At 41.2% G+C, this 25,736-nt stretch overlaps 3 protein-coding genes across 3 annotated transcripts; all 3 read left to right on the top strand.

The window, feature by feature from the left end:
- Window positions 1–4,619: 4,619 nt before the first annotated feature.
- LOC310861966 (embryonic pepsinogen-like) lies at window positions 4,620–8,610 on the top strand (the record flags this gene model as incomplete). The annotated part of the gene is made up of 10 exons (XM_083769702.1): window positions 4,620–4,675; window positions 4,923–5,064; window positions 5,348–5,465; window positions 5,852–5,970; window positions 6,081–6,277; window positions 6,607–6,723; window positions 6,837–6,981; window positions 7,254–7,352; window positions 7,440–7,570; window positions 8,463–8,610. 10 exons carry the CDS (start codon window positions 4,620–4,622, stop codon window positions 8,608–8,610), a joined length of 1,272 nt encoding a protein of 423 aa, XP_083625828.1.
- A 3,059-nt stretch (window positions 8,611–11,669) lies between these two features.
- LOC310861967 (embryonic pepsinogen-like) lies at window positions 11,670–15,908 on the top strand (the record flags this gene model as incomplete). The annotated part of the gene is made up of 10 exons (XM_083769703.1): window positions 11,670–11,725; window positions 12,252–12,393; window positions 12,665–12,782; window positions 13,042–13,160; window positions 13,273–13,469; window positions 13,651–13,767; window positions 13,881–14,025; window positions 14,303–14,401; window positions 14,489–14,619; window positions 15,761–15,908. The coding sequence occupies 10 exons, from the start codon at window positions 11,670–11,672 to the stop codon at window positions 15,906–15,908; spliced, it is 1,272 nt and encodes a 423-aa protein (XP_083625829.1).
- Window positions 15,909–20,540: 4,632 nt separating this feature from the next.
- On the top strand, window positions 20,541–23,728 carry LOC310861968 (embryonic pepsinogen-like; the record flags this gene model as incomplete). The annotated part of the gene is made up of 9 exons (XM_083769704.1): window positions 20,541–20,596; window positions 21,088–21,229; window positions 21,742–21,859; window positions 22,157–22,275; window positions 22,395–22,591; window positions 22,769–22,885; window positions 22,999–23,140; window positions 23,404–23,502; window positions 23,597–23,728. 9 exons carry the CDS (start codon window positions 20,541–20,543, stop codon window positions 23,726–23,728), a joined length of 1,122 nt encoding a protein of 373 aa, XP_083625830.1.
- Window positions 23,729–25,736: the final 2,008 nt, after the last annotated feature.

Consider the following 25,736-nt stretch of genomic DNA (forward strand, 5'->3'; position numbering starts at 1 on the left):
CCAGGCTAATAAGACCATATGGCTTATTAATACATTATAGTTGCCCTCTATAACAAAAATGTTACATTAAAAACACCTTAAATATTTTATTTATTTTAGAAATAGTTCATCTTTTCTCAAGAGGGACAATGCCTGTCGCAAAGTCAATGATGTTATTTGTCCATGTGTGGCCCAGCCCTATAAAGTATTGGATGCATGTAATAAAAACATACACACATGGACAAATGACATCATCAACTTGCAACAGCCTTGAGCAAAGATTAAGTATTTCTAAAATAAATACATCATTAACAGTGTTTTTTTTATTTTTGTCATAGAAGGCAATTATAATGTATTAAATATATCCTTTTAACAATTTGGGCCATGTTAAGGTTGTCAGCTTCTAAGAAAAAGTTGGAAAGCACACACATTTTACAGATGCAGGTAGTGGCAGAAGCAACATTCAAACAAGGGATAAATATCTCACACTTACTATAGCACCATAATTCTTTAATCACCAAATCCAACACCAAACATTTCTCCTGTGTAAGCCGTGATCATCATAATACGGCTAAAGCCATCATACTGTATAAATGGTGCAGCTCTACACCAACATGCCCTGGCCTGATTCAGATGACGATGATCCTAAAAAAGACAAGAAAGAGGGCATGGAGGGGATTTAAGGATGGGGTGTGTTGGACAGAGGGTAAGGTGGGGTGCGGGTTGGGGGGGGGGGTTGACAGAGGATAAAGAGCGAAAGAGTGTTTAGCTTCCCTATCTGAAGAGACCTGGGAACTCACATGACCGGAGAGCTAGACGTGGATCCTGTGCGGGGTGTGAGGAGCGAGCGTAACTGTACTGTAGTAACAAGCAGTCAAGCGGTGCTGAGGAGAGTGTCATATATACTCCTGTTGCTGCCATGGGCTCCAGGATGCTACTGCTGTCCATCGTCCTAGTGTGTCTGAGCTGGTCCAGAGGAGCCATCATCACAGGGGTAAGTGGGAGGTTTCACTTGTTTGTTTTTCCTGATATATATATTTTTTTGTGATTAATGAATCACAACAATGTGATTCATTAATCACATTGTTCAAGTTGTGTTTGTACAGTATCTTGATTATAATATAAGCATATTGGATTAACATTTTGTGATTTGATTTATACTTCATCAATGTGATTTGAAGTATACTTCATCAATGCAATAGGAGCCTCTCTGTTTATAGTTAAATATATTAATTAATTCAAATTATTATCCCTTCTGTTTTCAGCTCTTTTTTATTGTGCCATTTATGTCAAAACAATATATATGCAAATAGTTGTGGCTTCATTGTTGTTGTTTTTCGGACTTAATTACAAGTGAGTCACTGATGGTAAACCATTTAGTTTAATACACTGGAAAATTGGAAGACATTATTTCAGCCCGTTGACTGAAGTTCATTTCTAAAGGGATTAGGGAGATGACAGGCAATACATAAAAAGGCAATTGCTGTATACAGATATGAATAGGAAGGGAACAGATTTAATTCAGCTTCAAATGAGTGTTCACATGGGGAGACTGCCCTCTCCCCATGTGTCCTTAGTATATGTCTCGCACTCCCAGCCCCTTCCACACTGTCTCTCTCATTTGTTCTGATATGTTTATTTCCCTCTGTCTGTCTGTCTGTCTGTCTGTCTGTCTGTCTGTCTGTCTGTCTGTCTGTCTGTCTGTCTGTCTGTCTGTCTGTCTGTCTGTCTGTCTGTCTGTCTGTCTGTCTGTCTGTCTGTGTGTCTCACATCCAGGCCTGTGACAGAGATGCTCAGTGTAGCTTTGGGATGTGCTGTGCTGTGAGTCTATGGTTGAGGGGTTTGAGGATGTGTACTCCAAGAGGTGCAGAGGGAGATGAATGTCACCCCTTCAGCTACAAGGTGATCAGAAACATATTAATATGTCACTCCTGGGTCTCACTCCCTTAATGACTGTCATAGACACACTCTGTCTGTCCTTGTGTCTGCCTGCCTGTGTGCCTCTCTCCCTCCCCCCTTCTCTCTCTCTCTTTCTCTCTCTCTCTCTCTCTCTCTGTCACACACGCACATGCACGCAGCCACGCACGCACGCACACACACACACACACACACACACACACACACACACACACACACACACACACACACACACACACACACACACACACACACACACACACACACACACACACACACACACACACACACACACATGCACACGTGCACACATGCACACATGCACACACACACCAGCTAGCTTTCAAAAATGAGAAATTAACTGATTATCAAGTGCTTGCAGCTTGGCAGGCTTGTCAGAAAACCTGCTGATAACTGCAGAGGATATTGATCGACTCACTGAATCCAAACCGTATATCACTCTGATCGTCTTCAGATGTCTGTGATTAGGCCTGTTAACACAATGTCCATCTCCGCACTAATCCTTAAAGAAGATGACAGACTTGCAGCTCCACTTGCTGATGACTTGATGATGGAGGGTATAGGCCTACTAACTTGTGTGTAATGACGGGTTCCAGGAAGGAATCAGAGTTTGGGATTATAGTATGCATTAATAACATGTATAATAGTGGTCCTATTACCTTTGTGAGTAAAGAATTTAAGACATTACGTTTACAAATTGGGTAATATATTATTAAATATTAATAGTATTACCAAATTTGTCAAGGACTGTGTCAAGTAACACATTACTCGATCACACACACACACACACACACACACACACACACACACACACACACACACACACACACACACACACACACACACACACACACACACACACACACACACACACACACACACACACACACACAGCTCTCTGTTCAGACGTTTCTGACTTTTTTTAACTTCTAACAATTTTTTGAACAGTAACATGACGTGTTTGCTATTTAGACTTTTATTCTTTCTTTCTTTCATTATATATGCCCTGCCTGCACATATGACTATGAATTGCACATATGAATATGAATTGCTCTACCTCACATTACACACATTCTGTATTCCAGATTCCCTATCCAGGAAAAAGGCAGCATCATACTTGTCCTTGTCTTCCTCACTTGGCGTGCAACATATATGCTGATAACAGATATAGATGTTCTGACGACTTCAAAAATATGGACTTTTGATGGACTCCCAAAATCCAAATGAATATGAGCACATGAGGGTCTTGAACAATAACCCACGAGGGAGTACAACTACAAACATGTATCGCACTGACTGTAATCATAATTTGTGTACACTGTGCACTATATGCACTATTCATATGGAAACTATCACTGCACCTACCTGTACCGTACAATCCAAAATGAAACGCTAAGTTTCCTGGCAAGCTATTTCTGAATCATGATCAGCTCTTACTTGCATTTTTCTGTTCATTTACCAAGGAAATAATAAACTATTTGCAAATAAAACTAGAATACACCATTGCTGTTGCATAATTTCTGTTAATGTTTTTCCTTTCCATTTCGATTTTCTGTTTATCCTGTGTCAATAAATAAAATATAACACGCGTGTGTGTGTTCTGGGATTAAATGGTTACAATCTTGATCTTGAAGGTCATAAAATAAGGCGTACTTCGTGCCTTTATTTGCACATGCAAATTGTACAGTATGACCTTTCCATGCAATGGAATGGATGTGGTGGATGAGAAGGGAGGTGACAGGTGACATGGGCCATATCTTGCGCACCGCCCTAAACTTATTAACCATATTTTGCCATTTAAAAAAACATTTTACATGTTGTGAGCTAGCTTGTGGATTGGCTATTTGAACTATTTTAAATGGCATTGAAGTTTAGGGATAAGGGTGGGGGTAAAGCAGCACGCAAGATAGGGCCCAATTTGTGTCCATGGGCTTAATTTCTATATACATCTTATAATGAAATCTGAAATGAGTGGATCTACAAGTTCACAATGCGTCTCAAACATCCTGAATACAGTACAGTACGTTTCACAATTATTCCCTGACATCTAGATTCAGAATATTATGCCACAGTTTTCATTTTAATGCCCAAGATGTATTCATGTTGTCAGTTTAAAAACATTTTAACATCTAGAGGTCCGCTCTTGACCCAGAGGGAGATTATGATTTAGACTGGAAGATAATGATTAGCTGTTTAATAATATAAAAATGGATATAATATCATATGACCATTCTATTTTTCAACTATCTCAGACAAAAGAATGTTATGACATCATATAAATAGCTGCATTTATATTAATTTTAAGAATTTAAAAGCTACTTGCGGTTCAACGATTGACATGCAAAACATTGTATTTTGGAATTTCAATGAACACAAAGCTTTTAAATATAATTTTCAACCAATAATATAGTGTTATCAACTCAGTGCGAGAGCCAAAGTCTACATCCTGCCACGTGGAAAACATTAAACAGAACACAGAAGAATGAACATCAAATCTTCTTATCTGAATGTCAATATAAATTATTAACAGCACTTCCGAAATAATAATACTGCATACTGTAAATACACAGGAAAAATTTACATATTTCTTATCTCATTATTATCATGATATTTGGTGACATAGAACATTTTGGACTGTATATAAAGGATGGTATTTTTCAACATCTCTTCACTCTCGAAGTCCAACCGCAAAGTTAACAACCATGAAGTGTCTCGTTGTCCTTAGTGCCCTGGTGGCTCTCTCTGAATGTCTCGTCAGGTAAGTACCAGCTGGCTGACTGAAGCCACCTCTACACCTAGATGTTGGTTAGCACAATTGTCTAAAATGAATTAAATTAACTGTTGCAGTTTGATGAAATTATCTCCATTGTGTAGAGGAAAAAGTATATGAACCATTTTGTTTTATCTTGTTCACTTCAGGCGAATTAAACAAATTCTCTAAATCGGCAAAGGATAATAAAAAGGGGCCTAGCATTTACTATTGATCCTTTTCTCACTGTGTGAAGGATGCCCCTGATCAAGGGTAAATCTGCCCGGGACATCCTGCAGGAGAAGGGTCAGTTGGAGGAATACCTCCAGAAGTACCCATACAACCCCATGGTCAAGTTCCAGCAGACAGGCACTGAGCCCATGACCAATGATTATGACGTAAGTCCAGGTTAGGAGAAGAAGGACATAATAATGTGTTAACCCAAATCACCCTTTATTGTACAACCATGCCAAAAATAACAGATTGGCCAGGACTAAGAATAAAATAGGTTTAGTTAATCTTATTGTCTAATAATCACCATCAAGGACATTGTAAGTCACATATTAATAAAAGCAGGAGACACTTTAGTCACCCTAATTACCAATCCTGTAGTGTTTATTATAATGTCCTATAATGTTATCGTTTCTGTTTTAACACCATATTTCTGTGTGTCACCTCCAGCTGGCTTACTATGGAGTCATCTCAATCGGAACTCCACCCCAGTCCTTCAAAGTCGTCTTTGACACAGGCTCCTCCAACCTGTGGATTCCCTCTGTCTACTGTAACAGCCAGGCCTGTCGTAAGTACTGTTAATTTGTGGACCCAATGTACCCTTAAAGATTAAAAGATAATGATGAAAAGGTCAAAATACGAGAAACGTATATCTGCACTCAATAAGGAAAACCAACCATGTAACAAACAAAACTATAAACTAAAAATACAAGTACTAACCCAAGTCCAGAGTGGCAGGAAGGAAGTCAGTCAGAGTGGTTAACAATTTATCTGAGGAAAGCCAATGTAACTGAGCCATATACAATATAATAACTTTTTAGTTTTTAGTTTTGTTTATTAATAACCACTACCTAACATGATGGTTCTGATAGTTATACAGCGTATAATTCCAGTTTCTATTTGTATGAAAATTTTATAAAATTTACTTGACGTTCTCTCACATATATTTTACAGAGAACCACCAGAAATTTATCCCACAGCAGTCTTCCACCTACAAGTGGATCGGACAGGCTCTGTCTATTTACTATGGTACTGGCAGCATGCAGGGATATCTCGTCAGTGACAATGTTGAGGTAACCACAAACAGACAGGGCCATCCCTTGGCAATTCTGAGAGTTATCTGCATACTGTACTACTGTACCTAACTATACCTACACCTGACAACACTGATTTTTGTTTCCAGGTTGGTGGAATTACAGTGCCCCAGCAGGTGTTTGGAATCAGCAAGTCAGAGGCTCCTTTCATGGCCAATATGAAGGCTGATGGTATCCTGGGACTTGCCTTCCAGTCCATTGCCTCTGACAATGTGGTGCCCGTCTTTGACAACATGATAAAGCAGAACCTGGTCTCTCAGAAACTCTTCTCTGTCTACCTGAGCCCGTACGTAAATGGAATTGTGCTAGTTAGTTTTTGTTGTGTTGTCACACATATACTGTATATATATATATGTGTGTGTGTGTGTGTGTGTGTGTGTGTGTGTGTGTGTGTGTGTGTGTGTGTGTGTGTGTGTGTGTGTGTGTGTGTGTGTGTGTGTGTGTGTGTGTGTGTGTGTGTGTGTGTGTGTGTGTGTGTGTGTGTGTGTGTGTGTATATATATATGTACTGTATACTGTGTCTACCTGAGCAGGTATTGAAACAGTATGGAACAGTATGTGTTTGTATGCATTTATATACAATGATACTAACACACTTGTCTTATGCTCCCGTTAGCAACTCAGAGCAGGGCAGTGAAGTGGTCTTTGGTGGTATTGATCAGAACCACTTCACCGGACAAGTCACATGGATTCCTCTGACCTCTGAAACCTACTGGCAGATCAAAATGGACAGGTGCAAACATATTGATTATTCACGTTTTTAAACGTTGACAGCAGCAAACCCTTGCCTAATGCATACACACAGGACACTCCTATTCATTCTGTTTCTGCTATTGCTCCTAACAGTGTTACCGTCAATGGACAGACTGTGGCCTGTAATGGTGGCTGCCAGGCTATCATTGACACCGGCACTTCCCTCATTGTTGGCCCAACCAATGACATCAACAACATGAATTCCCATGTTGGAGCCACCACTAACCAGTATGGAATGGTGAGACAATTATTTCTTGTCTTTATTTGTTTATTTTGCTATTTTAGTATACACTAATACACTATTCCCCTACTTCGCTAAATGACCACATCCTTCCACCACTCATACCCCCATCATCCATGCAGATCCTACCTGTGAGCCTACCCAGCCTCTGTTCACCCTTCACCCATTTGACATACCAAGCAGTTCCCACGCACATCTTCAATGACCCATCATCTTACCCCTGAAAGCCCCTTCTTCTAACCCTAAAACACATGTCATTCTTTATACAGGCCACAGTGAACTGCCAGAACATCCAGAGCATGCCTGAGGTGGTCTTCACTATCAATGGACACGCCTTCACCGTCCCTGCCTCTGCCTATGTTTCCCAGGTCAGTCTACACACGGTTACAGATGAGAAGACATGTATTGTGTCATTATTTGTGAGTGAAATACATTTCCTGTCTTTCCATATATAGAGGTCCTACGGTTGCAGCACTGGCTTTCAAAATGGTGGATCTGATCTCTGGATCCTGGGAGATGTCTTCATCAGAGAGTTCTATGCCATCTTTGACGTTGAGGCTAATTACATTGGACTGGCCAAGTCTATGTAATCAACCAAGCCACCTGATGGATAATATATAACTCTATACGTCCTGTATGAGAGCTGTATCATGCATGGCTTGTGCAAAAGTAAAAAAAAAAAAGTATAGTATTCTAGTATGCTATTGCTGCATTTGAATAAAATATAATTACAGTCACTGTGTCAAATAACTGTACCTTCTCAGAATCTCAGCTAAGCTTCTAACACACTAATAGGGTCTTAGTTTCCAAAAAGAGTCCAAAAAGAAACAAGCTGTCTCAGCGTTATTGTCAGGGAGGTGTCTCTTTATCGTTTGAGACAATCAGTCACTCATATATGATACAGTCTGTTTCTAGCGAAAATGTAACATTCATATCCATATGAGTGAAACGGCCTGGATGATATGTTTTTTTTTCAAACAGTTATTATACAAGGCGATCTAAAATCCCCCTATGGGTACTACAATGCAAATAATAAGTACATGAACCTGTGGATTTACGCCTGTCACAGGGCAGGCCGTGACAGGAACAAACAGGCATATACTACTACACAGCTGCTAACAGCAAGCCGGCCAGGACACAAAGATGGTGCATGGGTTTTAACAGCATTTCTGTTGATTGGGAATTGTGTGGCACCGCTCTCCTGCAGACTGCAGTACTGCCTGGTGATCCTCTTGATTGAGTGGGGGAAGGTACCAAGTGCTATAGAGCAGGAGGGGTGTCTGTCTTATGTTTCAAGACTGTCTTGTGTTATACGTTCTCTTATGTTAATGATGTGGCGCCTGAAATGTTTGCATGTATTTGGAATAGGTTTAGTAAAACCGTATATAATTGTGTAAATCAACTCATGGGCCATAGTTTGCCTTATTTGAGTTAAGTGGTTACCAATTAGTTCTGTGTCTTGGTATGGTCTCACCCAGTATAAAATGGAGGCTGCAGGATGCCGAGGTAACAGGAAAACACCCGGACGGCCTTTGTGAATGTGGAAGAGCAGCTAGAGTCCACGCCCTATTTGAGTGTGAGAGATACAGGGCAGAAAGAGCCCAGCTACCGTATGTGAGGAACTAGCCAATATCGGGATACCCACTGTGGAGTACAAGACCCTGTTCAGCCGGGGAAAGGAGCAACATGCTGTGGAGAGGAGCGTCTTAGCCTTCCTCCACAATACAGACCTCTATAAGAGGATATAGAGCACAGAGCGGAGTATCAGCATGAACGGTGGAGGGCAGTAATACGCGAAAGCGTCTACACTGCCGGAAATCCCAACAGAAGAAGAAGAAGAAGAAGCCGAGGTAACTTCAGTAGTGGCTTGGGCAACAAGCAGGTAACACCCAGGGAGAGCTGCAGTGCTAGGGGTCCCTTTTTGGAAGGGTTTATAGCCTAATACAGTTTCTTACGTTCTGGGTTTTTGTTTCCTAATTTGCTTTCAAGCTAAGTTTCATCTGTCTTTTTGTGAGTTTAGTCTTCAGTGTTTTTTTGTTTGTTAGGCCTTCCACTGTGAATACTGCTGCAGCGGGGGAAAAATAAAATTCTAAATGGTATTGCTGGATTCTGTCACTTTTTGGAGCCTTGGCCACTCGGCCAACTTTACAACGCCCTCTGCTGATATTGATGTCAGACTTCGGTGCTCTATAGGCCTATAGCTTGTGTGTAATGAGGTTCCAGGAAGGAATCAAAGTTTGGGATTATAGTATACATTAATAACACATTACATAATAGTGGGCCTACAGTATTACCTTTTGTGAGTAAAGTATTTAAGACATTACGTTTGGGTAATATTGACACATTTGGTACTGTGTCAAGTAATATTACTCATCGCACGCACACACACTGTGACACACTGTGACACACACAGCACCACTCTGTTCAGATGTTTCTGACTTTTTTTAAACTTTAAAAATGTTATGAACAGTAACTACGTGCTTAGACTTTTATTCTTTCTTTCTTTATATATGCCCTGCCTGCACATATGACTATGAATTGCACATATGAATATGAATTGTTTATGTACGCAACATCGTTACATAAACATCGTAACATCGTAACATTGAATGTTAGGCTGCTGAAATTTGTCACCAAAGCAAAGAATTCTTCTTCTTCTTCTTCTTACTTCAAAAATATTTGCATTACTTGCATTTTTCTGTTCATTTACCAAGGAAATAATAAACTAGTTGCAAAACACCTAGAATACACCATTGCTGTTGCATAATTTCTGTTAATCTTTTTCCTTTCCAATTCCATGTTCTGTTTATCCTGTGTCAATAAATCCAACGTAAGCGATAGTTCATTGAGGAAGGCAGAAGGTTATAGTTCCCCTCATTCGTTTCCCTTTGTAATTCATTCTGCTTCTTTAAATCAGCTGCTTCTCCAGGTCATCTCCCTTCTCACTCATTCGCTACGAGCTATCTCATCCTCGCCCTCAGTCCAACAGTGCAATTCAGGCGGCCTTCTTAAGCAGCCTCAGCTGAGCTCACTACTCATTCTTCATGCTGAGCTGTCAAAGCAGCCCCCCCCACCTCCCCGGCCTCCTCCCTGTAGTTCTTAGTCCAGGGGTTATGGGATATTATTGGATTGTTTGCGATTGTATTGATTAATTGTGTTGAATCATGTGTTGATGTTATTACTGTGTATTGTTGCTCATGGAATTATTGTATCTTTGGCTCTGCTCTGGAGGGTTGTTGATATCAAAGCTGTGTCTCCGTGCACAGATAATCAGAGATATCAAATGTGATATCAGACCTGTGTCTTGATTATGTGATATCACATGAGCAGAGATATCAAATGTGATATCAGACCTGTGTCTTGATTATGTGATATCGCATGAGCAGAGCCACATCGCTATACTAAAATACATGCATTAAATGGTTTATGGCCAATCTGAAGTGTCTCAATGAAATAAAATATAACACTGAGTGTGTGTGTTCTGGGATGAAGTCGTTGTAATCTTGATCTTGAAGGTCGTGATGTGATTAGACGTACTTCCTGCTTTTATTTGCACATGCAAATGTACAGTATGACCTTTTCATGCAACGGAATGGATGTGGTGGATGCAGGGAAGGGAGGTGGCACATGCATGGGTCATATCTTGCCGCCTTACCCCTGAATCCCTAAACTTATTAGCCATCTTTTACTGTTTTAAAACACATTTTACAAGTTGTGAGCCTGTGGATTGGCTATTTGAACTTTTTTAAGTTACGTTTTCAATAGCGTAAAAAATGGCAAGGAAGTTTAGGGATAAGGGCGGGGTAAGGCGACGCACAAGATGGGGCCCAATTTGGGCCCATGGGCTTAATTTCTATATACACCTTACAATGCAATCTGAAATGAGTGTATCTACAAGTTCACAATGCGTCTCAAACATCCTGATTACAGTACAGTGTATGTTTCACTTGTAGGGTCGGGACAATTATTATCCCTGACATCCAGATTCAGAATATTATGCCACATTGCAGTTTTCATTTTAATGCCCAAGATGTTCATGTTGTCAATTTAATTTAAAGAAATTAACATCTAGAGGTCCACTCTTGACCAAGAGGGATATTATGATTATTGTCCCAATTTAGACTGGAAAATAATTGATTTGTTGTTTAATAATATAAAAATGGATGTAATATCATATGACTATTATATTTTTCAACTATCTCAGACAAAATAATGTATAAATAGCTATTTAAACATCGTATAAATAGCTGCATTTATATTAATTTTAAGAATTTAAAAGCTACTTGCGGTTCAACAATTGACATGCAAAACATTGCATTTTAGAATTTAAATAATTTAAATTAAAACAAAGCTTTTAAATCCTTTTCATCCAGGAATGTAGTGTAGCCAAAGTCTACATCCTGCCACATGGAAAACATTAAACACAACACAGAAGAACATCAAATCTTCTGATCTGAATGTCAATATAAATTATTAACAGCTTCCGAAATAATAATTTATCTGCATACTGTAAATACCACAGTAAATACACAAGAATAATTCACATATTTCTTATCTCATGTTATCATGATATTTGGTGATATAGAACGGCATTTGCTGACTCAAACATTTTGGACTGTATATATAAAGGATGGTATTTTTCAACATCTCTTCACTCTCGAAGTCCAACTGCAAAGTTAGTAACCATGAAGTGTCTCGTTGTCCTTTGTGCCCTGGTGGCTCTCTCTGAATGTCTCGTCAGGTAAGTACCAGCTGGCTGACTGAAGCCACCTCTACACCTAGGGGTTGGTTAGCACAATATTGTCTAAAATGAATTAAATTAACTGTTGCGTTTTGATGAAATTATCTCCATTGTGTAGAGGAAAAAGTATAAACCATTTTGTTTTATCTTGTCAAGATTATTCAGACTCACATAAGTCTACAAGTATGGGGATGTTTCCTAGAATGAGCATTCTGTATTATATCTAAAGTATTTCTTAATTTTAAAATGTGCCGGTCACGACACATCTATATATAATATAACCCTATACTTTTTATAGGGTTATATTATATGAATATATATGTGCACTCAGTAGTATGTAAAGGTTAAGACCAAGTCAAGCTCTTTTGTAGGTCACTTTTTACATGGTTTTGCTGTATTGACTCTTGAGTTCACTTCAGATGAATTAAACTAATTCTGTATGATTCTAACCTCTTCATCTCCATCTGCAAAGGATAACAAAAAAGGGCCTAGCATTTATTATTGATCCTTTTCTCACTGTGTGAAGGATGCCCCTGATCAAGGGTAAATCTGCCCGGGACATCCTGCAGGAGAAGGGTCAGTTGGAGGAATACCTCCAGAAGTACCCATACAACCCCATGGTCAAGTTCCAGCAGACAGGCACTGAGCCCATGACCAATGATTATGACGTAAGTCCAGGTTAGGAGAAGGAGGACATAATAATGTGTTAACCCAAATCACCCTTTATTGTACAACCATGCCAAAAATAACAGATTGGCCAGGACTAAGAATAAAATAGGTTGAGTTCATCTTATTGTCTAATAATCACCATCAAGGACATTGTAAGTCACATATTAATAAAAGCAAGAGACACCCTAATTACCAATCCTGTAGTGTTTATAATGTCCTATAATGTTATCGTTTCTGTTTTAACACCATATTTCTGTGTGTCACCTCCAGCTGGCTTATTATGGAGTCATCTCAATCGGAACTCCACCCCAGTCCTTCAAAGTCATCTTTGACACAGGCTCCTCCAACCTGTGGATTCCCTCTGTCTACTGTAACAGCCAGGCCTGTCGTAAGTACTGTTAATTTGTGGACCTAATGTACCCTTAAAAAAATAAAAACATAATATATAATATAATATAACATAATAAAACGTATATCTGCACTCATAACCTGCATGGCTGTATGACTGAATCATAATTTTTTTGTTTTGTTTATTAACTCCCTAACATGATGGTTCTGATGACAGTTATACAGCGTATAATTCCAGTTTCTATTTGTATGAAGAATTTATCAAATTTACTTGACCTTCTCTCACATATATTTTACAGAGAACCACCAGAACTTTATGCCACAGAAGTCCTCCACCTACAAGTGGATCGGACAGGCTCTGTCTATTTACTATGGTACTGGCAGCATGCAGGGATATCTCGTCAGTGACAATGTTGAGGTAACCACAAACAGCCAGGGCAATCCCTTGGCAATTCTGAGAGTTATCTGCATACTGTACTACTGTACCTAACACCTGATAAATTTGAGTAACCACAGATTTTTGTTTCCAGGTTGGTGGATTTACTGTGGCCCAGCAGGTGTTTGGAATCAGCAAGTCAGAGGCTCCTTTCATGGCCAATATGAAGGCTGATGGTATCCTGGGACTTGCCTTTCAGTCCATTGCCTCTGACAATGTGGTGCCCGTCTTTGACAACATGATAAAGCAGAACCTGGTCTCTCAGAAACTCTTTTCTGTCTACCTGAGCCCGTACGTAAATGGAGTGGTTGTATTTAGTTGTGTTAGAGTGTACATTCACACACACATAATATATTGTATAATGTACTGTATACTGTGTCTATCTGCGCAGGTACTGGAACAGTATTGAACAGTGTTTGCATGCATTTATGTACAATGATACTAACACATTTGTCTTATATGCTCCCGTTAGAAACTCAGAGCAGGGCAGTGAAGTGGTCTTTGGTGGTATTGATTATAACCACTTCACCGGACAAATCACATGGATTCCTCTGACCTCTGAAACCTACTGGCAGATAAAAATGGACAGGTGCAAACATAATGATTATTCACATTTTTAAATGTTGACAGCAGCAAACCCTTGCCTAATGCATACACACAGGACACTCCTATTCATTCTGTTTCTGCTATTGTTCCTAACAGCGTTACCGTCAATGGACAGACTGTGGCCTGTAATGGTGGCTGCCAGGCTATCATTGACACCGGCACTTCCCTCATTGCTGGCCCAACCAATGACATCAAGAACATGAATTCCCATGTTGGAGCCACCACTAACCAGTATGGAATGGTGAGACAATTATTTCTTGTCGTGATTTGTTTATTTTCCTATTTTAGTATACACGAATACACTAAAGTATTCCCCTACTTCGCTAAATGACCACATCCTTCCACCACTCATACCCCCATCATCCATGCAGATCCTACCTGTGAGCCTACCCAGCCTCTGTTCACCCTTCACCCATTTGATATACCAAGCAGTTCCCACGCACATCTTCAATGACCCATCATCTTACCCCTGAAAGCCCCTTCTTCTAACCCTAAAACACATGTCATTCTTTCTACAGGCCACAGTGAACTGCCAGAACATCCAGAGCATGCCTGAGGTGGTCTTCACTATCAATGGACACGCCTTCACCGTCCCTGCCTCTGCCTATGTTTCCCAGGTCAGTCTACAGACGGTTACAGATGAGAAGACATGTATTGTGTCATTATTTGTGAGTGAAATACATTTCCTGTCTTTCCATCTATAGAGGTCCTACGGTTGCAGCACTGGCTTTCAAAATGGTGGATCTGATCTCTGGATCCTGGGAGATGTCTTCATCAGAGAGTTCTATGCCATCTTTGACGTTGAGGCTAATATGATTGGACTGGCCAAGTCTATGTAATCAACCAAGCCACCTGATGGATAATATATAACTCTATACGTCCTGTATGAGAGCTGTATCATGCATGGCTTGTGCAAAAGTTTAAAAAAAAAAGTATAGTATTCTAGTATGCTATTGCTGCATTTGAATAAAATATAATTACAGTCACTGTGTCAAATAACTGTACCTTATTCTCAGAATCTCAGCTAAGCTTCTAACACACTCAACACTATGGTTCACTAATAGGGTCTTAGTTTCTGAGTAGAAATCAATCACATGGCATCAACAACGCTTATCGAGGGCCATAGAGTCGGATAAGGATTCCTAATTGTGATTAGGCCTGTTAACACAATGTCCATCTCTGCACTAATCCTTAAAGAAGATGACAGAGCTTGCAGCTCCACTTGCTGATGACTTGATGATGGAGGGTATAGAGCGCCGAAGTCCTGACGTCACTCGCTCATCCCCTGTGCCTGGTTCATGGTGACGGAAGTCATTTATCTATATCTCATCTTAAAAGGCTCGTCCAAAAAGAAACAAGCTGTCTCAGCGTTATTGTCAGGGAGGTGTCTCTTTATCGTTTGAGACAATCAGTCACTCATATATGATAGTCTGTTTCTAGCGAAAATGTAACATTCATATCCATATGAGTGAAACGGCCTGGATGATATGTTTTTTTTTCAAACAGTTATTATACAAGGCGATCTAAAATCCCCCTATGGGTATTACAATGCAAATAATAAGTACATGAACCTGTGGATTTACGCCTGTCACGGGGCAGCCCGTGACAGGAACAAACAGGCATATACTACTACACAGCTGCTAACAGCAAGCCGGCCAGGACACAAAGATGGTGCATGGGTTTTAACAGCATTTCTGTTGATTGGGAATTGTGTGGCACCGCTCTCCTGCAGTACTGCCTGGTGATCCTCTTGAGTGGGGGAAGGTACCAAGTGCTATAGAGCAGGAGGGGTGTCTGTCTTATGTTTCAAGTGTCGTCTTGTGTTATACGTTATACGCCTGAAATGTTTGCATGTATTTGTAATAGGTTTAGTATAACCGTATATAATTGTGTAAATCAACTCATGGGCCATAGTTTGCCTTATTTGAGTTAAGTGGTTACCAATTAGTTCTGTGTCTTGGTATGGTCTCACCCAGTATAAAATGGAGGCTGCAGGATGCCGAGGTAACAGGAAAACACCCGGACGGCCTTTGTGAATGTGGAAGAGCAGCTAGAGTCCACGCCCTATTTGAGTGTGAGAGATACAGGGCAGAAAGAGCCCAGCTACCGTATGTGAGGAACTAGCCAATATCAGGATACCCACTGTGGAGTACAAGACCCTGTTCAGCCGGGGAAAGGAGCAACATGCTGTGGAGAGGAGCGTCTTAGCCTTCCTCCACAATACAGACCTCTATAAGAGGATATAGAGCACAGAGCGGAGTATCAGCATGAACGGTGGAGGGCAGTAATACGCGAAAGCGTCTACACTGCCGGAAATCCCAACAGAAGAAGAAGAAGAAGAAGCCGAGGTAACTTCAGTAGTGGCTTGGGCAACAAGCAGGTAACACCCAGGGAGAGCTGCAGTGCTAGGGGTCCCTTTTTGGAAGGGTTTATAGCCTAATTCAGTTTCTTACGTTCTGGGTTTTTGTTTCCTAATTTGCTTTCAAGTTAAGTTTCATCTGTCTTTTTGTGAGTTTAGTCTTCAGTGTTTTTTTGTTTGTTAGGCCTTCCACTGTGAATACTGCTGCAGCGGGGAAAAATAAAATTCTAAATGGTATTGCTGGATTCTGTCACTTTTTGGAGCCTTGGCCACTCGGCCAATTTTACAACGCCCTCTACTGATATTGATGTCAGACTTCGGTGCTCTATAGGCCTATAGCTTGTGTGTAATGAGGTTCCAGGAAGGAATCAAAGTTTGGGATTATAGTATACATTAATAACACATTACATAATAGTGGGCCTACAGTATTACCTTTTGTGAGTAAAGAATTTAAGACATTACGTTTGGGTAATATTGACACATTTGGTACTGTGTCAAGTAATATTACTCATCGCACGCACACACACTGTGACACACTGTGACACACACAGCACCACTCTGTTCAGATGTTTCTGACTTTTATTAAACTTTAAAAAATTTATGAACAGAAGAATCAAGAATCAAGAATCAATCTTTATTGTCACATCACATTACAAGTAAGGTGGGTGAAAAACTTGGTTGTGCAGGCTCAAATTGCAGTTTAAAGGTAGAGAGAAAGAACATGCATAACATAACAAAGTGAGTGCAAAAGAAATAGAGTTCATCATGGGTGCATGTATGTATACGACTAAGCAAAAAGTCTAAAACTTAGCTCTTGTTCAGCAATCTGATTGCTGACAAATAAAAGCTGTTCAAGAGCCTCGTAGTACTGCTCCCGATGCTCCTGAAACGCTTGCCTGGCCGTGGGTGCTGCAGCGGCTTGAACAGGCTGTGGCTGGGGTGGTGAATGTCCCTGATTATGCTTTCCGCTTTAGCCACGCAGCGTCTCTCATGTATTTCCTGGAGGGGGGGAAGCTCCCCGCCCACGATGCGCTGCGCTGTTCGCACCACTCTCTGCAGTGATCTGCGTTCCGCAGCGGTGCAGTTTCCAAACCATGCGGTGCTGCCACTTGTCAGGACACTCTCTATGGTGCTGCTGTAGAACGCTCTGAGGATGCGTGGGCTCACTCGGAACTTCTTCAGGCGGCGGAGGCAATAAAGTCTCTGTTGGGCTTTTTGTCTCCACCAGGCCGAAGGCATGGGGGGAGAGTATGTTTTGCACTGCGTCCGTCCGTGTGTCCGTCCGTCCGTGTGTCCGTGTGTCCGTCCGTCCGTCCGTCCGTCCGTCCGTCCGTCCGTGAGCAGCTAATCTCAGCCACCGTTAACCCGATCGATGCCAAATTTTGCACACACACTCCCTGAATGCCAACGATGAACCTCTGCCCCAAACTTTCCACAACGGCCTGTTATAGCGCCACCAGGAGGCCGCTTTGTGCAAAACAAGTTTTTGCATAGTACACCTACACATTTTGTCCAAACATCACGCAAATTGGTACACAGTCTCTCTAGAGCCATTCAATGAAACCGGTCTTTCAGATTTCTCAGACTCCATCCTGATTGGTTAAGATTGCCTTCCAAAGTTCACAGGAGTGCTCAGTTTCAAACAAAATGCTGCAAATCATGAACACATCGCGTGATTTCCGTGAAATTGTGCACCCACATTCCCACTAGGCCGAGGATGAAATGCCACATGAACAATTTCAACTCAGCCTCAAGGTGGCGCTATAACTGGCCGAAAAGTGTTTTTACCTCTAACTGCACGGATCTGTGGATAACTTTGTATGCCAACTCCCTAGAGGCCAAGGAAAAACCTTTGTCTGGAATTTTTCACATCTGCTCTTTATAGCGCCACCAGGAGGCCGACATATGTAAAACACATTTTCTATTATTACTCCTTCACATTTTATCCAAATTTCACGCAAATCGGTACACATGATCTCCATAGTCATGTGATCAAGACAGGTTTGTTTGATTTCTCATATTCCATCCTGATTGGCCACGATTGGCTCCTACAGTTTTCAGGAGTAGCAAATGGCCACAACTCCTCAACGCAGCGTCCGATTGCGATGAAACTGTGCACGCATATTCCCACTAGGCTGAGGAAGAATCCTGGTGGAGACCTGTGCTGATTGGCACTTTATCTTTTCACCACTGTTTTGGTGTGTGTGGCCCACTTCAGGTCCTTGGAGATGTGGATCCCCAAGAATGTAAAGTCGCTGACTTGTTCCACTGCGACACCGTCGATGAAGATGGGTGCGTGCTCTCTCTCCTGTCTCCTGAAATCCACGACCAGCTCTTTGGTCTTACTGACGTTGAGAGCGAGGTTGTTTTCCTGACACCACTGTCAGTGTGTCAACCTCAGCTCTGTAGGCCGTCTCGTCGTCACTTTCAATGAGGCCCATCACTGTAGTATCATCTGCGTACTTAATGATGACGTTGGAGCTGTGTGTGGCCTTGCAGTCATGTGTGTACAGGGAATAGAGGAGAGGGCTCAGCACACAGCCCTGGGGTGCTACCGTGTTGAGGGTCAGGGGGTCCGATGTGATGTTTCCCATTCTCACCACCTGACGGCGATCTGATAAAAAGTTCAGTATCCAGCTGCACATGGCCGGGTGCAGTCCTAGATCCCTGAGCTCCCTGAGTAACTACGTGCTTGCTATTTAGACTTTTATTCTTTCTTTCTTTATATATGCCCTGCCTGCACATATGACTATGAATTGCACATATGAATATGAATTGTTTATGTACGCAACATCGTTACATAAACATCGTAACATCATAACATTGAATGTTAGGCTGCTGAAATTTGTCACCAAAGCAAAGAATTCTTCTTCTTCTTCTTCTTCTTACTTCAAAAATATTTGCATTACTTGCATTTTTCTGTTCATTTACCAAGGAAATAATAAACTAGTTGCAAAAAACCTAGAATACACCATTGCTGTTGCATAATTTCTGTTAATCTTTTTCCTTTCCAATTCCATGTTCTGTTTATCCTGTGTCAAAAAATCCAATGTAAGCGATAGTTCATTGAGGAAGGCAGAAGGTTATAGTTCCCCTCATTCGTTTCCCTTTGTAATTCATTCTGCTTCTTTAAATCAGCTGCTTCTCCAGGTCATCTCCCTTCTCACTCATTCGCTACGAGCTATCTCATCCTCGTCCTCAGTCCAACAGTGCAATTCAGGCGGCCTTCTTAAGCAGCCTCAGCTGAGCTCACTACTCATTCTTCATGCTGAGCTGTCAAAGCAGCCCCCCCCCCACCTCCCCGGCCTCCTCCCTGTAGTTCTTAGTCCAGGGGTTATGGTATATTATTGGATTGTTTGCGATTGTGTTGATTCATTGTGTTGAATCATGTGTTGATGTTATTACTGTGTATTGTTGCTCATGGAATTATTGTATCTTTGGCTCTGCTCTGGAGGGTTGTTGATATCAGAGCTGTGTCTCCGTGCACAGATAATCAGAGATATCAAATGTGATATCAGACCTGTGTCTTGATTATGTGATATCACATGAGCAGAGCCACATCGCTATACTAAAATACATGCATTAAATGGTTTATGGCCAATCTGAAGTGTCTCAATGAAATAAAATATAACACTGAGAGTGTGTGTGTTCTGGGATGAAGTGGTTGCAATCTTGATCTTGAAGGTCGTGATGTGATTAGACGTACTTCCTGCTTTTATTTGCACATGCAAATGTACAGTATGACCTTTTCATGCAACGGAATGGATGTGGTGGATGGGAAGGGAGGTGGCACATGCATGGGTCATATCTTGCCGCCTTACCCCGCCCTTATCCCTAAACTTCCTTGCCATGTTTTACGCTATTGAAAAACGTAACTTAAAAAAGTTCAAATAGCCAATCCACAGGCTCACAACTTGTAAAATGTGTTTTAAAACAGTAAAAGATGGCTAATAAGTTTAGGGATTCAGGGGTAAGGCGGCATGATATGACGGCAAGATATGTGAGATATGATCTCACAAGATGGGGCCCAATTTGGGCCCATGGGCTTAATTTCTATATACACCTTACAAACAAAGCTTTTAAATCCTTTTCATCCAGGAATATAGTGTAGCCAAAGTCTACATCCTGCCACATGGAAAACATTAAACACAACACAGAAGAACATCAAATCTTCTGATCTGAATGTCAATATAAATGAACAGCTTCCGAAATAATAATTTATCTGCATACTGTAAATACCACAGTAAATACACAAGAATAATTCACATATTTCTTATCTCATGTTATCATGATATTTGGTGATATAGAACGGCATTTGCTGACTCAAACATTTTGGACTGTATATAAAGGATGGTATTTTTCAACATCTCTTCAGTCCAACCGCAAAGTTAGTAACCATGAAGTGTCTCGTTGTCCTTTGTGCCCTGGTGGCTCTCTCTGAATGTCTCGTCAGGTAAGTACCACCCTAGCTGAAGCCACCTCTACACCTAGGGGTTGGTTAGCACAATATTGTCTAAAATGAATTAAATTAACTGTTGCGGTTTGATGAAATTATCTCCATTGTGTAGAGGAAAAAGTATAAACCATTTTGTTTTATCTTGTCAAGATTATTCAGACTCACAAGTCTACAAGTATGGGGATGTTTCCTATAATGAGCATTCTGCATCATATCTAAAGTATTTCTTCATTTTAAAATGTGCCGGTCACGACACATCTATATAACCCTATACTTTATTATATGAATATATGTGCACTCAGTAGTATGTAAAGATTAAGACCAAGTCAAGCTCTTGTAGGTCACTTTTTACATGGTTTTGCTGTATTGAGTTCACCTCAGGTGAATTAAACTAATTCTGTATGATTCTAACCTCTTCATCTCCATCTGCAAAGGATAACAAAAAGGGGCCTAGCATTTATTATTGATCCTTTTCTCACTGTGTGAAGGATGCCCCTGATCAAGGGTAAATCTGCCCGGGACATCCTGCAGGAGAAGGGTCAGTTGGAGGAATACCTCCAGAAGTACCCATACAACCCCATGGTCAAGTTCCAGCAGACAGGCACTGAGCCCATGACCAATGATTATGACGTAAGTCCAGGTTAGGAGAAGGAGGACATAATAATGTGTTAACCCAAATCACCCTTTATTGTACAACCATGCCAAAAATAACAGATTGGCCAGGACTAAGAATAAAATAGGTTTAGTTCATCTTATTGTAACCCTAATTACCAATCCTGTAGTGTTTAATAATTAATTGCATTTTTTACAGTGCTTTTCCAAGTGCTCAAAGCGCTTTACAATGGTTCATTCATTCATACATTGGGAGGTGAAGCGGCGAACAGTCGACGCCAGTGTCCTCACTTCTCACATTCACACACCAATGGTGGCAAGCTCACACCGACCAACTCATTGGAGGCAATGTAGGGTTCAGTGTCTTGTACACTTCGACATGTGGACAGGAGGAGCCGGGATTCGAACCGCTGACCCAGGGATCATTGGACGACCTGCCCTACCTCCTTGGCCACAGCCGCCCACGTTTAGAATGTCCTATAATGTTATGGTTTCTGTTTTAACACCATATTTCTGTGTGTCACCTCCAGCTGGCTTACTATGGAGTCATCTCAATCGGAACTCCACCCCAGTCCTTCAAAGTCGTCTTTGACACAGGCTCCTCCAACCTGTGGATTCCCTCTGTCTACTGTAACAGCCAGGCCTGTCGTAAGTACTGTTAATTTGTGGACCCAATGTACCCTTAAAAATTAAAAGATAATGATGAAAAGGTAAAATAAGAGAAACGTATATATCTGCACTCAATAAGGAAAACCAACCATGTAACAAACAAAATTATAAACAAAAAAATACAAGTAACCCAAGTCCAGAGTGGCAGGAAGGAAGTCAGTCAGAGTGATGGAACATGATGGTTCTGATGACAGTTATACAGTGTAAAATTCCAGTTTCTATTTGTATGAAGAATTTATCAAATTTACTTGACCTTCTCTCACATATATTTTACAGAGAACCACCAGAAATTTATCCCACAGCAGTCTTCCACCTACAAGTGGATCGGACAGGCTCTGTCTATTTACTATGGTACTGGCAGCATGCAGGGATATCTCGTCAGTGACAATGTTGAGGTAACCACAAACAGACAGGGCCATCCCTTGGCAATTCTGAGAGTTATCTGCATACTGTACTACTGTACCTAACAACCTACACCTGACAAATTTGAGTAACCACTGATTTTTGTCTCCAGGTTGGTGGATTTACTGTGGCCCAGCAGGTGTTTGGAATCAGCAAGTCAGAGGCTCCTTTCATGGCCAATATGAAGGCTGATGGTATTCTGGGACTTGCCTTCAAGTCCATTGCCTCTGACAATGTGGTGCCCGTCTTTGACAACATGATGAAGCAGAACCTAGTGTCTCAGAAACTCTTCTCTGTCTACCTGAGCCCGTACGTAAATGGAGTGGTTGTATTTAGTTGTGTTAGTGTACATGCACACACACATATATATTGTATATGTACTGTATACTGTGTCTACCTGAGCAGGTACTGAAACAGTATGGAACAGTGTTTGTATGCATTTATGTACAATGATACTAACACATTTGTCTTTTATGCCCTCGTTAGCAACTCAGAGCAGGGCAGTGAAGTGGTCTTTGGTGGTATTGATTATAACCACTTCACCGGACAAATCACATGGATTCCTCTGACCTCTGAAACCTACTGGCAGATCAAAATGGACAGGTGCAAACATAATATTTATTCACGTTTTTAAACGTTGACAGCAGCAAACCCTTGCCTAATGCATACACACAGGACACTCCTATTTATTCTGCTTCTGCTATTGCTCCTAACAGTGTTACCGTCAATGGACAGACTGTGGCCTGTAATGGTGGCTGCCAGGCTATCATTGACACCGGCACTTCCCTCATTGTTGGCCCAACCAATGACATCAACAACATGAATTCCCATGTTGGAGCCACTAGCCAGTATGGAATGGTGAGACAATTATTTCTTGTCTTGATTTGTTTATTTTCCTATTTTAGTATACACTAATACACTACTTCTTAAAATGTCCACATCCTCCCACCAGTCCCCATCATCCAAGCAGGTCCTACCTGTGAGCCTACCCAGCCTCTGTTCCCCCTTCACCCATGTGACATACCAAGCAGTTCCCACCCACATCTTCAATGGCCCATCATCTTACCCCTGAAACACATTCAACACTTCTAACCCTAAAACACATGTCATTCTTTATACAGGCCACAGTGAACTGCCAGAACATCCAGAGCATGCCTGAGGTGGTCTTCAATATCAATGGACACGCCTTCACCGTCCCTGCCTCTGCCTATGTTGACCAGGTCAGTCTACACACAAACGGTTACAGATGAGAAGACATGTATTGTGTCATTATTTGCGAGTGAAATACATTTCCTCATGCCTTTCCTTCTATAGAGTACTTGCAGCACTGGCTTTGGCAATGGTGGATCTGACCAGCTCTGGATCCTGGGAGATGTCTTCATCAGAGAGTTTTATTCCATCTTTGACGTTGAGGCTAATATGATTGGACTGGCCAAGTCTATGTAATCAACCAATTGCCACCTGAGGGATAATGAATAACTCTAGTTGTCCTGTATGAGAGCTGTATCATGCATGGCTTGTGCAAAAGTTTAAAAAAAATGTATACTGTATGTATGTATGCTAGTATGCTATTGCTGCTTTTGAATAAAATATTATTACAGTCACTGTGTCAAGTAACTGTACCTTACTCTCAGAATCTCAGCTAAGCTTCTAACACACTCAACACTATGATTCACTATTATGTAATAGGCTCTTAGTTTCTGGGTAGAAATCACATGGCATCAACAACACCCATCGAGGGCCATAGAGTCGGATAAGGATTCCAGTTATTCAGTGTCCCAACAATAATCCAGTGGCTTTACCTTATTTCTTAGCATTGTAGTATGACACTGCCACATAAATGTGTGAATAATTTCCAGTCCTGGTATGAATATTGAAAGAAAATGAAACGTAAAATACTGGGTGATAAGAAGGGAATATATTAGTTAAAATATGGTTTAATATTTAACCTCAATGTATAGTGTACGGAAAATATATTTAGTTTTGTCTAGTTAAACCATGGTTTGATCATAGGAGGCACTGTGGGGAAAAAGCATGTTAGCAATAGTTCCAGGAAGTGAGGTATAAGGTACCATAGATAGGCCTATATATAAATGGCTCAAGGCGAAGTCTCTGACGTAGTTCACCCGGCGGCCATCTTGCTTCGGGGCTACAGTAACATAGGGCTGAGGGAACATAGAGCTGAGGGAACATAGGGCTGAGGGAATATATACATGACCCCTTCTAGGGAAAGCTCAAACAAAAACTGTCATAACTCGCTCAAATGTTGACGGGTTGGTTTATTATAAACGTTGTCAACGTGGCTATGATTCAGGACGCTTATCTGCTTAATTTTGTTTTTTTATATGAACGTTGTGTAAAAGCATATAAGTATGCGGATGTCGGTTGAAAATTTAGCAAGTTATGGTTATTTAAAAGTACATGCCCCATAGACACAATGTTATACTGCCCCGAGGTAAGATGGCCGCCATGTAGCTGTCACGGTACGCTCCTCTGCCCTTGGACTTTGTCTGTGTTTTGGGTCTTATTACTTGTATTTGTGTTCTGTACCTTATTTTGTATTAGTGTTCTGTGATTTCCTGTCTGCCTTGTCTTCTGTCTCCTGCCTTGTCTCACCCCCCTGTATTAGTGTAACCCTAACCACCTGTGTTCTGTTGTCTGTTAGCCTATCCCATTGTTGATTGTGTGTTTCAGTTCACCTGTGTGTAGTTAGTCTTGTCTATTTATATGCCCCAGTGTTTTCAGCTCCTTGTCAGTTCGTCGTCGTGAATGATATGTGGTCAGTACCTTGTGTTTCCCTAGTTAAGTCTTAGTTATTTCCAAGTCAAAAATGTCAACGTCGTCAACGTCAAAAATGTCAACGTCGTCATCGTCGTCAACGTCAAAAATGTAAACGTCGTCGTCGTCGACGTCAAAAATGTCAACGTCGTCATCGTCGTCAAAAATGTAAACGTCGTCGACGTCAAAAATGTCAACGTCGTCGTCAACGTCAAAAATGTCAACGTCAGCAACGTAAAAAATGTCAACGTCGTCGTCGTCAACGTCAAAAATGTCAACGTCGTCGTCGTCAACGTCAAAAATTTCAACGTCGTCGTCGTCAACGTCAAAAAATGTCAACGTCGTCGCCGTCGTTGTCAACGTCAACAATGTCAACGTCGTCGCCGTCAACGTCAATGTCAAAAATGTCAACGTCGTCGTCGTCAAAAATGTCAACGTCGTCGTCAACGTCAAAAAATGTCAACATCGTCGTCGTCGTCGTCAACGTCAAAAATGTCAACCTCGTCAACGTAAAAAATGTCGTCGTCGTCGTCGTCAACGTCAAAAATGTCGTCGTCGTCGTCAATGTCAAAAATGTCAACGTCGTCAACGGCAAAAATGTCAACGTCGTCGTCGTCGTCAACGTCAAAAATGTCAACGTCGTCGTCGTCAACGTCAAAAATGTCAACATTGTCAA

This window comes from Protomyctophum parallelum, assembly GCF_964188405.1.
Source record: "Protomyctophum parallelum genome assembly, chromosome: 7".
NCBI classification, from domain to species: Eukaryota; Metazoa; Chordata; class Actinopteri; order Myctophiformes; family Myctophidae; genus Protomyctophum; species Protomyctophum parallelum.